The 17664-nt window shown below is 46.7% G+C and overlaps 1 protein-coding gene across 1 annotated transcript in view; it reads right to left on the reverse strand.

The window, feature by feature from the left end:
• Window positions 1-350: 350 nt before the first annotated feature.
• The window catches only part of LOC130132853 (CUGBP Elav-like family member 5), a gene marked incomplete at its 3' end in the record, with an annotated part of 45056 nt that continues 27742 nt past the window's right edge, over window positions 351-17664 (reverse strand). The window contains exons 5-6 of the mRNA XM_056301873.1: window positions 8884-9030; window positions 351-495 (exon numbers count right to left, since the gene is read on the reverse strand). Of these exons, the coding sequence (XP_056157848.1) occupies window positions 351-495; window positions 8884-9030 (292 nt within the window). The remainder of the gene's footprint in view (window positions 496-8883; window positions 9031-17664) is intronic.

Below are 17664 nucleotides of genomic sequence, written 5' to 3' on the forward strand. Positions count from 1 at the left end.
TCTCTTGGCCTTGGCGCGGTTTGCACACACACACACACACACACACACACACACACACACACACACACACACACACACACACACACACACACACACGCATGTGCACACACACAGACAATAGCACAAACACAAAAAGACCTTCAACACCTTAAGAACTACACTTACAAAAACACACACAAAAACATACATACAGACACTAAAAGTAAGACATTAATGCAAACACAGATGCCTCCCTCTATCAAACAAACACACACACGCGCGCACACACACACACACACACACACACACACACACAGAAGAAATCAAAGGGAATGAAATTGTGTGCTCACCCAGGGTTTGATGAAACTCACCCGACACCGGGGTCATGGGGGTGGGTGGGAGGCCGTTGATGTTGAGCGCCCCCATCTGGTGGATCTGTGTGGCGGGGAAGGCCACACTGGGTGTGAGATAACCTCCGTGGCTTGCTGCCATGATGGCTGCCTGCTGCTGCATGAGCTAAAGAAGAGGGACATGGAGAGGTGGGGGAGGACAGAGGATGCGAGGGGAGGATGAGAGAGGAAGTGGGAGGGTGGAAAGTAGAGAAAGAGATGGAGGAAAAAAGGGAGGAAAAAAAGAAGAAACGAGAGAGGTGAGGGGAGGACAGATGGTAATGAAAAATATAGTGAGTCAAGAAGGAGTCAGACAAAGACAAGAGAAGGGGAGCAGGAGCGGGGACGAGGCAAATGTAACCGGGGTAGAATGGAGGGAGGGATATATGTTGAGGTTGATGGATGGATAGTGCATGGAAAGTACAGAGAAAGTAGAGCGGAATAAAAGAAAGGGGGGAAAAAAGAAGCCTGTCAACCTATGTTTAGTGCATCAGCCTATCCTCACAGCAGGGAGCCTGTCACCAGCTGCAGAGATGTTTTAATAGCTGTCTGCTGGACTCATACAAATCAAGGCATTGACATGTGCACATTATCTCAGTGTTTGGGGGAATGGAAAAAAGTTCGTGGCACAGTCGAATTACATTCTCCCTCCCCACTTGTCAAACTTCACCATGTCCTCTGTGGCTGTAAAGGAAAGCTGTCGATGTCTCACGCTCCCTCTTCTTTCCTTGGCTCATTTCTAATTAATTATTCTGGTGACTGGTAGCATGACATTCATCCCGAGTTTGCATTTTTCATCATTTCATTATTCAGTGTGCAGCATTTTCTCTGGGCCAGATTCCAAAAACGTCAAAATAAAGGGCATTTTAAAATGGGGATGTAGACTAAAGCTGGATGGTCCACAATATTTGCCATTAAACACGAGTCTTAGTTGCTATACAGATGTGGGTTTTCCAAGTCCATTGTTTGCAAAAAAGATGATATTCATTAATCACTTCTTTTTCCCTCCCTTTTCCTCCCCAATTGTATCGGGCCATTACCCCACTCTTCCAAGCTGTCCCGGTCGCTGCTCCACCCCCTCTGCCGATCCGGGGAGGGCTGCAGACTACCATATGCCTCCTCCAATACATGTGGAGTCACCAGCCGCTTATTTTCACCTGACAGTGAGGGAGTTTCGCCAGCGGGACGTAGCGCATGAGAGGATCACACTATTCCCCCCAGTTCCCCCTCAACCCCCCAAACAGGCACCCCAACTGACCAGAGGAGGCGCTAGTGCAGCGACCAGGACACATACCCACATCCGGCGTCCCACCCGCAGACACGGCCAATTGTGTCTGTAGGGACGGCCGACCGAGCCGGAGGTAACACAGGGATTCGAACCGGCGATCCCCGTGTTGGTAGGCAACGGAATAGACCGCCATGTTACCCGGACGCAATTCTAATTTTATTCTGTTTCTTCTTGGCTGTCTAATGAAAAGTCAGTATAGCCAGTTCCTCAGTAAAAATATTTTCAAATTAAGCATTGCCACCAGTTCAGTTCGGTCCATATCAGTAGTATTGGAATAAGCATGAATGAGTAGACTCGCTAGCCGGTTGGCTAAGGTGTCAGACCCTTTAGTCGACTGGTTAGTGCAGTCACCCGTGGTTTGGGCTACCCGGGTTCGATTCCCAGCTGCGGCGGATTCCCAGCTGCCCCCTGAATTCGCTCCAGTATGTTACGAGTCAGCAGATAGCGATGGTAGTCATTTTGCACTCACTAGACACGACCAGAGACGAACTCAGTAACCTTTCAGTCATTCTGCATCTCTGTTTAGCATGAAGTAAGAGCTGAAACTATTTTGTACCACCCACATTCCACAGAATATTGTTTATTCATACACAAAGCGTGCATGCGCGCGCGCACACGCACGCACACACACACACACACACACACATACACACGGAGAAAGATAGAGAGAGACTATTAGAGTTTCTGCACTCAGCTTAAATTCTCCCTCTCCCTGCTGAATGCCTAATTCAGAGAAAAATCCATCACTGTACAATGGTTTTTGCTGCTTGTGAACCAGTGGGTTTATCTGGGGAATCAATATTCTTTTGTAGTCCGTGTAGTTCCCCATCAGGCATGCAGCGCTGTGTGGTATAGGAATACAAACACAAGTGGACCAACCTCTTGCCTCCGTCTCCACGTCCGTTTAATACTGCATAGCTATGTATCATTAGAGATGTGCATGGCCGTGGCCTGAGACGGAGCGCAACTGAGCTGAGCAGAAATCAAACTCCTCTGCCACTGGCACTAATGCTAATGACGATACTGTGAGCTAGTGAAGGCACAGGATGCCACTCTGCTTGTATTTGCATGGGGGACCCTGCAAAGGAAGAGCCAATTATTTTCCCTCAATGCCCCTGTCAGGTAACCTGAAAGCGACTGTCCCGTTGTAGAACGCCCGCTGCTGGCATCTCATCCATTAGCTACATGCATTGCCACCGCTATCTATTAACTTCTTTTGTCATTTGCATAATTTTATCAATGTGACAAATGGGGATCATCCATTCGCTTCCAAATAAGATGAATTGAGCCTTTAAGGGGGCCAAGCCACCGCAGAATGCAAGGAAATGGGAAATTAAACTAAATCAACAGAAAAAAACAAAGCAAAAAAACAACAACAAACAAACAAAAAAACAAACAAACAACCCCCCCCCCCACACACACACACACACAAACAGAGGTTTAGGCAACTGATAGAGCAGAATAAGGGGCTTCACCACTTTGGTTAGATGGTGACTGCCCCCCTATTAGGATGTGAATGTGGTTGGACTTCAGGACGGAGGAGTCTTCTCTGCCCCGGTATCAAAGGATAAACACACTGTCACCCCAGTCACTGGCTTTTTGTCCTCTTCTCAGACTTTGCCGCACTCAATGAGCGCCAGGGACTTAGGGCTGATACTAATGAGCTTGCAGCCCATTTGTTGAGAGCCGCGCAGCCACCATACAAGCTGCAGGCCTGGAACTTGTAATAATGGAGTGGGAGTGAACACTAGCAGCTCCACATACTAACAACTCTTCCAATGCATGGCTTAGATAATGCATCCCTTAATGCCAGCTGTCAGATTGTCATAGATAACAACATGGCATTCACTGATGCGCCGTTCCAAATTAAAATGCAGCAAATTGGAAACTCAAGCATGTAATTATGTTGGAATGGAATGGCTAATGCAAACTGGTCCCCATATAAAGAAATAAATGGAATCAAAAGCAGAGCGGTTATGTTGACAGAGATATTCAAAGTCATTTTTTTACTTTGCTTTTCATATGTATATGCTTTCTTCTCCCTTTTCAAATTTCCATTCCAGTCTTATTCAAAAAAAAAATCCTCCCTTTTTTCTTTTATTTTCTGTGGGCTATCCACCAAATAGCAAATGTCTCTGGCAGACAAAGAGCTGAAATGAACGTAGCTAAACAGAGTCGCCGCCGTCGCGGAAACAACCCTTTCTTGGCACCTCTTCCAACGAAACGGAGAGGGGGCAAATAGGAAAAGCGAGCGGAAACAAGGGAGACAATAGAGAGGAGTGGGAGATGAAAGGGAGCAAAGAAAGTTGCCCGGGCTCCAGCAGCATCCATTTAGTGTCAGGCATCTGCTTTTTTATTGCAACCTGATGGCATTATTCTCCCTTGGTGCCAGCAGGCAATCACCTCTTTATCACATGGCAATTATCTCTGTAGCGCTGCTCTGTGACTCGCTGACTCCCGGCTCTGTCACATGTGACCCCTTATAGCCCAACCATCCAGGGAAGGTGGGGGTGCTGAGGGATAGCAGAGAGACAGAGAGACAGAGAGAGAGAGAGAGAGAGTGACGTGTGACAGTGGGTGACGGCACCTATTACTGGTTGTTATTTGCTATCGTCATTATTTAGTGAATGCCTCCTGGCCGACGCTTTTGGTTCGGGCTGTAGGTGTGCGCATTCTCAATGAGTGTGGCCCCCTGGGGCCGAGCGAACAGCCTCGGCGTTGTTGGTGCCGTGTTCTTGCCAGCTAGGCCGTGGAACCATAAACTATTATTGCTATTGTTGTTGTTTGATATCATAATCATTGTTGTTGTTGCTGTTATTAAAATCATTGTTGCTGTTGTGCTGTTGTTTTACATGCTTTGGCAATATGTACACAAACGTATATCATGCCAATAAAGCAAATATTGAATTGAATTGAATCGAATTGAGAGAGGGAGAGAGAGAAAGGAAGAGAGCGAGAGAGAGCGGGAGAGAGAAAGAAAGAAAGAGGAAGAGGGAAAGAGAAGTGAGAGGAGAAAGAGCGAGCGAGTGAGATTGAGAGAGAGAGTGAGAGCGCGGGAGAGAGAGAAAGGAAGACAGTGCGAGAGAGAAGGAGAGAGAGAGGATGAGAGCGAGAAAGAGGAAGGAGAGCGAGTGAGAGGGAGCGAGAGAGGAAGAAAGAGCGAGAGAGAGATGATGAGAGAGAGAGAGGGAGAGAGAGTGTTAGAGAGCGTTAGAGGGAGAGGGAGAGGGAGAAAGAGAGAGAGAGGATGAGAGAGCGAGAGTGAGAGCGAGAGAAAGGATGAGAGAGGGAGAGAGAAAGGAAGAGAGTGAGAGAGAGAATTGGAAAGTGACTAGGACAATGAGGCAAACTAAAAGACTGAAACCTTAAGCTCGAGGGCCTCATTTGTTACGTACACACTAGGACGCTTTATTTCCACAGTAAGGTTTTAATCGGTTTTGTTTCATCTCTGATGCAATTTGGTTTGTGTGTGTGCACCCTGTCTGTATCTATATACACGTGCACAAACACACAGCCCTGTGTCCACGTGTGCATAGGATGCCGCTGTAGTGGAGCAGATTAGTGTTGGAGCAGAATAGCCAAATGACGCAGCAATCTTTCACCATAAATTCTCGTGTTGGTGCCCCTGTTGCAAGGGAACAGCTAGCGCCGCTCTAATCCCAATCCGTCCAACAGGGGGAGATGTTTGCTAATGTGAGTCTACAAGTCGTCTTCCTCCTCCTCCTCCTCGCCCATCCACCCACGCACTGTCACTATTAGCAGCAAACTAAAACCATTTTCTCTCCTCTCATTTATCTATCTCAGTCTCAATCTAATGCTTCTTTTTAGGGAGGGTAGAAGAGGGCACGGTGCCTTCAAATCTCCAGTTCCTCTCTCGGCTCTGACACGACATGATTTCTGCCACCTAAGAGACCGAGGCATGTCTACACTGCTGGATGAGAGAGACATTGTGCTGGATGAGAGAGAAGAAAAGTGACTCAAATCAAATCCCATCGCATACAAATATGCTATTTGTGCCTTGACAGGGAACTACAATAGGAAATAATGCCCAGCCAGGTTTATTATGTTTAGTCAGTGATTCTTTGGAGAACTATTATCACGCGATCCCAAACATTGGTATGGGATCCCTTGCTCCCCCTCTCCACTTGTGTTTTATGAAATCACCTTTTTGCAAATAGAATGTCTCCTGTCAGAGCGCACCAGTGTCTGTGTCTATCTTGAAAATGGCACATTTCTCATTTTTGGCATATGTTGTCAGTGTTGTACCCCTCCAATTTGTGTTCGTAGCCCCCTCCTTCTCCTGGTTTGACTAAAATCCAATTTACTGGCTGTCAGCTCAAGTCTATAATCCTATCCACTGCTGTAGTGGAGAGGTAGCTCTTTGAATTTACCATTTACTGTACTGTGGGTACAGCTATATATATATATATATATATATATATATACACACACACACACACACACACACACCATCCCTCCCCATGTCTGTATTCTATACTGTGCCCCATCCTCTCCTCTTGGCCAATGTATATGGAGAGTAGGCGAGTACATAGTGTGTCTTTGGAGATAAAGTTCTTTTTCTGTCACCGCAGGTTTTTTTCCCCCCGTCTTGGGGGAATATATGTAGTTTATCTTGCCGTAAAGACACATTCAAAGCATCGCCTCGTTTCAGCACATTCCCAGCGGCTACAGGGGGACCAAGGCTGCACAGAGCGTGCACGCTGCCAACGCCAACGGATGCCTTCAGAAAGCCTGCTGCAGACTGGACATCAGCACTAAAGATAGCTAATATCTCTTACGTCTCTGTATTATCGTATCTCATCTGGAACCGGTCCTTAGATTCATTAGATAATTCTTTAGTCAGATATTAAAACAAAAAAGAAAAGAAAAAAAAACAAGATAAACCCTCCCTGATAATCCATTATTGCTCACTGTGCATTTATTACTTTATCATAAGTTGGGGTTGAGTTTATCTCCAAGGTTGCCTTGCCTCCGAATTTCTCTACAAGACTTTCTTTATTCCGCTGAATTCATTATGAGGCGGGCACAAGGCATCCACCGTCTCGTCTCTGTGATTCATAATACTAATACAAGGAGAATTTCACCTTCACTACCATCACTCACGCTGTATAATCTTTGTGTCGAGAAACCACATTACTTGCAAATTCTCCTTTAGATTTAAAGGTAATTGAATTTCTCTAATGGTAAAGTATCCATTGTGCCCTTGTTAGATACCTCACTTTCTTCCACGAGTCAATTTATTGGCATCATCCTACTCATCGTCATATTATTTGTGCATGTTTGTGTGTGTGTGTGCACGTGCACGTGTGAGCGACAGTGAGCGAGACACAGAGGGTTGGGGGGGGGACAGTGTGTATGAGTCCAAGTGTATGTACACACTCGTGTGTGTCCGTATGACTCAACATGGGTCTCTGCCACAGTAAAAAAGAGTCATGGCCAACCTGAGCAGGGCACAATGATCTCCCCGCAGACCGCCAATGCCTCTGCCGCCCCCTAAACATTTGCATTTCTCCACATTTCCCGAGGAAGGGCCGCATTTCATGAATGGTAATGAAGGCGGGAGTTTTACTGGAGAGAGCACAAAAGATGGCCTCGCAATTACTTCGGGATGGTCAATTTGCACATTTCACACTGGGCCCCATGGCTGTGATATGAAAATGAGGGAAATGGATAAGCCCCCGAAACCTGAACAACGTCTGCAATTAATCCTGGCATTTAGAAAGCGCAAAATATATACCTTTTACAAGCAAATGAGTAAATAAATAAATGGATCCTCTGCAAATAAATATGGTGTTTCTGTTTGTGTGTATTTATGCAGTGTGCTGTGACAAAGGCCCAGGTTTTATCTCACTATTGGTTGGAAACCATTTCTTAAGGTAATTTCAGCCCCCACTTCAAGTGCCTGGTGTGTGTATAAATACTGCATTTGTATTTCTGTGTGTGTGTGTGTGTGTGTGTGTGTGTGTGTGTATAAAAGCTGCCTATGGAATATTCTGAGTCATCTGTGGCCCCTGGAGCAGTTCTGGGGCCCAGAGAGAGGGACAGCGGAAGGGAGAGGGAAAGGGTCGGGGAGAATGGCAACAGAGAGGGGAGGGGGGCACGTACTGTGAGGGGGTAGCAAGGAGGTGTAGAGGCAGAGTGAACTCATCAAAGAGCCGGGGGTCTACTGTGTGTGCACAGTTTCATGCCCGGGGGGAACTATGAGCGATGGAGGGTGGAAGGGGAGAGGGAAGTTGGTGGGTTAAGGCTAATATAATAATGTATAACTCGGTCTCTATCTATCTATCCGTCTGTCTGTCCGCCTGCCTGTCCCTCCATCCATCCATCCATCCGCCCATCTATCTATCTATCCACCTGCCTGCCCATCTATCTATCTATCTATCTATCTATCTATCTATCTATCTATCTATCTATCTATCTATCTATCTATCTATCTATCTATCTATCTATCTGTGTGTGTGTTCCTTTGTGCTGAGGGTAGTGAAAGGGTGGGAGTGATGGCACGGCACTGCTATTTAGAGAGAGGAGCACAGGGAGGTTAGGCGCTGCTGATTTATATTCTAGCATGCTGGAACTCGTGAAGTTTGTCAAGGAAGGATCCAACGTATTATTTTACCCAATCGGCTTTGTGTTGCTGCGGCATGGCTAATTGGTTTGTTAGGTAAATAATTTAAATTCAAACACTAGTCGGTGCTCTCTCTGCTCGGTAAAGGGGGGAGGGCTACAAACGGGGGGGTTGCTTGACAAATTGACCCATGATTGCTCAATTCAAGAAGGAGGTGCTTCAGTCAGAACAAAATCAAACCTGCCGGCTGCTGAAAACAGTCCCCCAAGTTCTTGCGGGGGACCAAGGTTGCATAATGAAGTTTGAGACGTTCACATATGCATGTATGCATGCATGTATGGCTGAACAGACCGAAGTACATGAACAAGTAGCATGCAAACAAAGGCATGATCTCAATTTGTTTGCGTGTGGGAGGAAATCCTGTAAGGAGCCGAGTTGCATAGATACAAGTGTTGATGCCCACGTGTGTTACATGTATGTTTACTATATAAGTGAATGATGGAATGCTGCAGTGTGTGCCAAATATGCCTTGGGTGCTGAAATACATGCATATCTGCATGTGTGTTTGTGTGTGTGTGTTTGTGTGTGTGTGTGTTTGCTCTACATGCGTCTTTGCACCACATATGTTTAATCCCACTCACCGCGTGTGCGTAGGAGCTGTAGGTGCTGAAAGGAAGGGCGATGGCCGGGTTGAAGATGCCAAACTGCCCCACCATCTGCTGCATGCGTCTGATGGTGCGCTCCTTGTCTGTGTCGGCAAATTTGACCACCAAGCTGGATGAAGCGCCCTGGGGGGAGGGAGGGGGAGAGAGAGAACCAGAGTTGCTCTGAGGATGAGAGGGCACGAACACTTAACCCTCCTCTGCTGCTGCATGCACCCTTGGTACCATCGCAAGCCCTCCAGTCAGCAAGCTAGCTGCCGTGATGCAAAATGTACTGTACACAATCTGTGACCGACAAAGTTTACCGCCGGTATCAAGAAGTCATCTGCATACATGTCCATCTCTGCAAGATCACAAAGCTTGTTTATTTTATGATGAATAAGCAGCGGGCCTTGATTCTCAATTCCTGACGTGATCTAAAGCAACCCATTGTCTCTGGCGGGACCACCAGGATGCATCAGCAGCATGTTTAGAGATCGAGACCAAAAACAAGCGCGTTAAGAATGTTATTGACCGCTGGGTCTGATTATTTAGTATGCCGTGTTCATTGGCAACGAGGGCTGTTGTTAACGTCAAAATTTATCGCACTCCTCTCGTCGAGCCTCACCCTCAGAACTGTACGGCATCCCAGATACAACATGATTGCACATTTGTCTTATTGACAAGACTCTGCGCTCCTTACTTTTTTTGGGGGGGGGGTTGGCATACATAAACATGAAGTGAACGGAAAAATGTGCGAACTCAAAAAAAGAAGAAGAAGAAGAAAAAAGGGACGCTATTCATGAGTGAATTGTTTTCTAGGTGGATCCAAAAAACAAAAAAACAAAACACACATACAAAAAAAAACCCTTCGATCAATGTTTAACATACATACAAAGTCACTCAGGGCAAAAGCAGACTTGCTGTGCATGACAATACTTTATATTTTCCTGCAGCGCTTTGCAGCTGCCGTACATACAGCAGACCTTGGTGCTCCCACTCACGGTAAAGGTTGAAAGACCTGCAATGTATAATTATTGGAAACGGGGGCTACGGTTGGCATGGGTACCAGTAAGCACCTATTGCCCTTGGTGAAGGTGTTCCTTAAAAGCGGAAAAAAAATGTTTTTTCTTTTCAGCCCCTTTCCTCTCACCCTCTCATCTTTCCTTTTCATTCTCTCTTTCTCGCCCCTCCTCTTCTCCCTCCATCAGTGCTATTTCCTCCTCCCACTGCCCAGTAACGAAACAAGCAGGTGTGTCTGTCACACAGCCTTCATTAAGAATCTTCAAATGATTTAGCGCTACACTTGACCTTTCCGTGCGCTCCACCTCTCCTCTCCTTTGGCCCCCATACTGGCCAATCGATCCGTATAAAAGGCCGAAATATTACTCTGATCTGACAGTGGAGAAAGGTTGTGTGTCAGGAACGATAAGAGGCTCCCTGAAATTGATGTGAGATTGTCAATAATAGTAGTGAGTGGTTAGGTGCCTGGATTGAGGGTTGGGGGTCGCAGCTTTTAGTAAGGCTAAAGGCCTGGAAGGGGCTTGGCTGGGCCGGGTCGGAGCTGGATTAAACCTGGCAGGGGTTGAACCGGCTTATAGGTAAACAGTTATAACAGACATCTATGAGGATGTCTCTGACGGGGGTAAGAGCCTACCCCCATCCATTTGTCAATCATCTGTCTTTACTCTCCCTCATATGTCTCTCTCTCTCTCTCTCTCTCTCTCTCTCTCTCTCTCTCTCTCTCTCTCTCTCGCTGCATCATTTTTTTCTGGCCTTTCATTCTGTCTTTTGTCCTTTTTGGTACTCTCCTCCCTGTGGACCGTGGCCGCTGTGGGGTTTGGGAATGTGTCAATCATAATACATTTCCACATTTCAGCAGCCAGGCTTTGGGCTCGGGGACGACGTTTATGCCAAGGTGAGACTCGCAGGTTGCCAGAGGAATTTTCAAAGGCAGGAGCTGCAAGAATGTAGATTTTACTCGCTTCCTTTCTCGTGGATATTCAGTTCAATTCAGTGTTCAGTTGTTGCTCTCCCAACTTCACCCTGTCTTCCTGAGCAGCTTGCAGAAGCTAAATCACTGGTCTGAAGGATGAGTGAGAGAGAGAGAGGCCATCTGCTTGCTGCTTAACTGGCGTACTGACAACTTGGTTCATTGACTGACTGACTGGCAAGCTAGTTGACTGGGTTGGTTGGTCGACTGACCGACTGAATAGTTGCACTGACTGGCTGGCTGACATCTGCAATCTGGCCAGCTGGATGACTAATTACCATGGTTCCTAATGCCACCATACCCCTGGCACTACATTATTTCAGGCCATTGAGAGAAAATTATCATTATATAATGAAGGGGACAGGGGGTGGTGACATATTACACTAGGGTTGTTCTTTTCTTTCTCCTTTCCTTTCCTGCTTTTCTCTGTCTCTCTATCCAGACACTCCATTCTGGGGCGGCAGCGGTCCAGGAGGTAGAGCAGGTCGTCCGGTAAAATGGAGAATTGCTGGTTCAGTCCTCGGCTCCTCCTTGCACAAAATTGCTGAGGTGTCCCTGAGCAAGACACCAAACCCCTAACTCCTCCCGCTGAGCTGGTTGTTGTTACCTTGCATGGTTGACACTGCCGTCAGTGTTTGTGTGTGTGTGTGTGTGTGTGTGTGTGTGTGTGTGTGTGGGTGGGTGGGTGGGTGGGTGGGTGTGTGTGGGTGGGTGGGTGGGTGAATGTGAGACATTAATTAATTGTAAAGTTCTCTGAGTGTCTGCTGCAGCCAGAAAAGCGCTATATCAAATGCAGCCCATTTACTCCAAAGATTAAAGATAGATTTCCTCCGTCACTTCAAGTTTAACTTTTGCAAAGTCCCACCAACAGGACTTTTGTGCTGTTGTGTCTGTCCAGCACTGTACTATCAGCACCATTAACTTTATTACGAGGTATAACTTTTGGGTGGGTGCAAGATAGGGCAGTGCTGTCAGCATACAGGACCAGAATACAAAGCGGTGCAACGGTAGTACACACTGAATATTTTAACTTCCAATTACACCCCCCCCCCAAAAAAAACTATTAAAGGCCTAACTGCTTTAGTAATGAGACTCATGTAGCTTCATGCTTCTGCCTGGCTTCTCAGCTTTCTGTGCAAGGCTGGGATTTATAATCTGAGGGTATTAAGTTGTCTGAAACTGCAGCCAGCTTCCTTTCCGACTGTCAACGAGGCTGCAGGAGTGTGCCTGCTTGCATAATGGAAATGTGCTTAATTGTGGACTGACTTGTTTGGGTGACTGAGAGCAATACAAAGCCTAGTCGTTGGTGTGCTTGTGCAACCCTGTCTTGACCTTATTGTGCTCTTCTGTTCCTGTCGGTTCTTTCTTCTCCCCAATTGTATCCGGCCAATTACTCCACTCTTCCAAGCCATTCTGATCGCTGCTCCACGCCCTCTGCTGAGTCGCCAGCCACTTCTCTTCACCTGACAGTGAGGAGTTTCACAAGGGGGACGTAGCATGTGGGAGGATCACGCTATTCCCCCTACCCCCCAAACAGGCGCCCCGACCGACCAGAGGAGGCGCTAGTGCAGTGACCAGGACACATACCCACATCCGGATTCCCACCCGCAGACAGAGCCAATTGTGTCTGTAGGGACGCCTGACCAAACCGGCGGTAACAAGGGGATTCGAACTGCTGATCCCGATGTTGGTAGGCGATGGAATAGACCGTCATGCCACCTGGACGCATTAGTCAATTCTAATTGTCTGTCTTGACCTTACTGTGCTCTTCTGTTCCTATCTTTTCTTTCTTTTTCTTTAAATTTTTTCCCTGTTTTTTTTCTCTCCCCAATTGTATCCGGCCAATTACCCCACCCTTCCGAGCCATCCCGGTCACTGCTCCACCCCCTCTGCCAATTCGGGGAGGGCTGCAGACTACCACATGCATCCTCCGATACATGTGGAGTTGCCAGCTGCTTCTTTTCACCTGACAGTGAGGAGTTTCACCAGGGGGACGTAACATGTGGGAGGATCACGCTATTCCCCCCAGTTACCCCTCCACCCAAACAGGTGCCCCGACCGACCAGAGGAGGCACTAGTGCAGCGACCAGGACACATACCCACATCCGGCTTCCCACTCGCAGACACGGCCAACTGTGTCTGTAGGGACACCTGACCAAGCCGGCAGTAACACGGGGATTCGAACCACTGATCCCCGTGTCGGTTGACAATGGAATAGACCGCTATGCCTCCTGGACGCCCAGATCTTTTCTTTCTTTCATGCAGACTGTTGTGTTTTTGTGTCAAACTCCTTACAAAACTATTTGCAGGGAGGTTTTGGACTTTGAGTTTGCCATCGAGTTGTTTCTCCTTGGGGTGTCTTAATCTTATGGCTGACCATTCTAAGCGTCCGTTGCCATTTCTCCCAGTCAGGCCTGTCAGGATATCAGTGAGCAGAATCTCCATCGCTATAGAGGGAAGGGGACGAAGTGTGAAGTAAAAGTCTCATTAAATTTTTAAGCTGCCAAGTGTGAGCAGAATCCCCCCGCTGAGCGGCTCCCAGCAGCCTCTGGAGCCACTGAAGGAAGGGGAGTTAAACAGGGAGGATAAAAAAGGCGCTACAGAGGAGAGGGAAGAAAAAAAAAGAAGGAGGATTCGGATTCAAAAGGGAAGTCAGCCTCTTTACAGTTCCTTCTCATCACCAAGGAGGCTTGGTACGGTCCAATCCGAGTCACGTCATGTGAATGAAGGAGATAAAGCTGCAAGCCAAGCTGTGTGTTTTATACCGCTTCAACCCTGGGCATCTCCCTGCCTGCATTAGTACAAAGACAGGTAATAAGAGAGACTTATCGTGTGTACACCGTCACATTACGAGGTTGGGACTGGGACAACTCTATAATGGTCCACAGAGTCACGTGGTGTAGGCTGTGGTGGGTTTCCTGGGTAAGTGATGCTATAACTTAAGCTCTACGAGGCAACAATTGCTCCAACACAACAATGGTGTTCCAACATACAGACACACAAATGCATGCACACGTGCATGCACATACACACACACACACACACACACAATTGCGCACACATAACTGCACACACACAAATGCACACACACACACACACAAATGCACACACCTACAATTGTGCACACACACGCACACGCACGCACGCACGCACGCACACACACACACACACACACACACACACACACACACACACACACACACACACACACCCAGTGGGGGAATTGAACGACCAATAATGATACAGGTGATTTTAAAACCCTACAAATCACAGATAAAGGTTTTTTTTTTGTCACCTCTTCGTGTGGCACCGGTGTGATGACTATGATTAATGAAAGCATGCACTGTGGAGTGAAACACTCTTGGGTCAGTTTCCCCTGCAATCATATTGGAATATTGGCCAGTTTCTCTGCAGTTATACATCATATTTTATCAATCATGCTTGCAATAGTTTGTAAAGTAATTGTACATTCAGGAAGTTGTGCTTCAGAAGATTCATTAAGCAATGTGGCCGAACCAATGGATCCACCGGGAAGCTGCTGGACATGTTAATTTTGGAAGGGGGCAGGCTATTGAATGGGTTTGCGGTAGTTTTGTCCTCACTGAATCTGCCCTGTGATGGACTGGCAACCTGTCCAGGGTGTATATATACACACACCCACACACACACACACACACACACATACACACACTATTTAGTGCTTGGTTAGTGAAATAATAGATGGCTATAATCTGTTAGGTTATTGTAATGTAAATTGCCTGGTAAGAAATGCTACAGGGGAAAATGGCATGTCTTCAGCAATAAACACTAACTTAAAATATATACATGTATATATAGGCAGAACATTGTTTAATGAGTAGAACACAAAGATATATCATCCTGGCAAAATACTGACATTAAAACTTTGCATCTCATTGAATTCACAATTAGACCATGGCTGTTCTCTGCCCTGAAGCCTGCATAAACAATGATTTGTACTGTATCTTGCACATTTACTATCGCCTTCTGCCCCCCCTTGTGTGTCTGTTATCACTTAAGGCAGTGGCGTCCCTTCATTTAGCCTCTTGGTCCTACATTAAAATGGTGTGTCTCACTGAGTATAAAACTCTGGCACTTAAGGCACCAACATGCATATTCTCTGTCTCTGAGTGAATGGGAGAAACTGGAGCAGCAGGATAATCACATTAAGATGCTTATTTTACTTCCCCGCTCTCCCCCATCTCTGTTGTATGATCGCTCCCTTTTCTTTCAGTCTTCTCATCCCTCCATCAACCTGCTCAGATGTTTCTATCCCAGGCCCAGTGTCAGCTTGAACAGCCTCGATCCCTGGGCTGAGCTGAGGCGGGTACGGAGTGGAAATGAGCCCAGCTCTGTGGACCTGACCCACAGCCGTCTCTCCATGTAACTCCATCCTGGGACCTCCGTTCTACACGGCCCAGTTGAGTCCCAGCAATTTGCTTTACAGCTCTGGCGTTTAAAAGTTTAATTGAGTCACATGTGTCCTGAACTGTGTGTGTGTGTGTGTGTGTGTGTGTGTATGTGTGTGTGTGTGCATGTGGGCTGCAAGAGCTGCTGCAGAGTGTTGCTGTTTATGGGAGGAGCGGGGCCCAGCATGTGGAAATAGGATGGAAATCAAGGCAGTCTCACAACTGACCTCTCATCTCCTCTCTTTCTTTTCAGGCCCCAAGCCGCTCATCCACTTCCCACACATGCGCACACTCTCACCTTCACACACATCTATCCGTGTGTGTACGGTAGTTGATAATTTATTGACAATTTGTTTCTTTGGGTGCATATCACCTGCAAAAAGCACATCACCTGCATATGTATGTATGTTTACACTGGTGCAAGTAACACATAACCAATACACACACACACACACACACACACACACACACACACACACACACATACACACATACTGAAAACTCATTTATACTCTCTTCATAGATTTTCTCTCTCCTTCTCCCCCTCGCACATACACAAGAAGAGCCCACTCCCCCTCAGCATGAATAACGCAAATGTATTCCGCTCAAGTTCTCCGAGCTGGAAAATAAGATCAGTCAGTGAGCCTTTGACCCTTGCCCATAGCTGTACAAGTATGTGACAGAGAGATGGAGAGATGGGAATGAGAGGAGAGAGAGACACACAGACAGACAGAGAGAGAGAGAGCGAGAGAGCGTGTATGTGTGTGCACGTACATGTGTGCCATTGTGTGTGTGTGTGTGTGTGTGTGTGTGTGCGCGCGATAGAGATAGAGGGAATGAGAGAGTGCTCATACATATGGGCAAGCCACTATGTGTCGGTGTTGTAGGTGTTTATGTATGCACATGCATGCATTCATGTGTGCGTGTGGGTGCACACTCATAAACTCTAAGAGGCCCGTGTCTATGCTTGAGGGGATTGGCAGTAGATCTATCAAGAAACTGCAGCTAGTTGCAGTGTTTATATTCAGCGCACTCCAACACCTCAGCCAGGCATTATTCATGGTCATCTCCCCAACTCTGCACATCAGCCGCAGCCTTGGTATGGCAGGAGACACACACACACACACACACATTTGTATGTGCCCGTGTAGGTACAAACGTGTGTGCATGCACATGCACACACACATGCACGCACCCATACACACAGGCACACGTGCACATGCATATACATACAGACAGTGGCTGACTCAGTTTTTCTTAGTTCATTAGGACAATTACTCATTTAGATTAGCCCCATAGAAGTAGGAATGAGGCTATTGCTTATAATAGTTACCAAATGAGAGCTAGCGGCTATGAATGTCCTTTAAATGTGCAGTATATATCTAGTTGTCCAGTAGTCCTTGGCCATTTTCATTCTTTTTTTTTCCTTAATTATACTACATTACAAAAGTTTTCCCATAATTAAGAAATCAATAAAAATCTAAATTTATAAGTGTCACTGTTTAATAAAATTAAAATTGATCTCATCTTATGGTCATTTTAGATCAACAAACTATCATCACATTATATATATATTTTTTTACTTTCTGGGATTTTTTTTCTGCAGTCAGGTATCTGCTGCGATCAAAACCATATAAAAAAAAGGACAGACAGGATGTACGGTCCAAGGTTTTTCCAGGACACCGGGCACTGATGGAAATGGACACTTGGAATACTCAAGATTGAATGGAGACTGAATACTGTGGTTCGTTGAAGCATTACAGTCCAACAGCGGTCTGCTAATCTTGGACAGACAGACACGCCATGCCCTCTCCCTCACCAGCCCAGCCCTTGCCACAGGATATGAGATGCTGATCAGATTTCTATAATCAATTTACCTGAGCAGGAGGTATAAATCCTGTCCATTCACTCCTCAAAGGCTCTCCTTCTTCTCTCTCCTGCCCTCTCTCTCTCTCTCTCTCTCTCTCTCTTGCTCTCTCACTCTCACTCTCTCTCTCTCTCTCTCTCTCCCAACTCTTCCTTCCTCCCTATCAGCCCCCCGCTTACAGTTGGATGAATAATTCAGCAGCCGATGTGGTGAAAGGTGGAGTAAACAAGTCTATTGCCTAATATCCCAAGAGGCTGCCAAAGAGATAGACGAGTGGGGGGAACAAGCGAGAAGAGAAAAGAGGTGGGTGGGGTGGGGTTGGGAGAGGGGTGGAGAGACGGAGGAGGTAGGAGGTATCAATGGGGGCATGGACACCCATAAAGTCTGTCCTCATGGCCTCCAGTCATTTGCACTTAGATTGACCCCGAAGGTTGCACCAAAATGCCACAGCTGGCTTCTGCTGCTGCCCCCTCCCATTTGCCTCTCGAGCCATG

This window comes from Lampris incognitus, unplaced genomic scaffold (genome assembly GCF_029633865.1).
Source record: "Lampris incognitus isolate fLamInc1 unplaced genomic scaffold, fLamInc1.hap2 scaffold_189, whole genome shotgun sequence".
Lineage (NCBI taxonomy): Eukaryota > Metazoa > Chordata > Actinopteri > Lampriformes > Lampridae > Lampris > Lampris incognitus.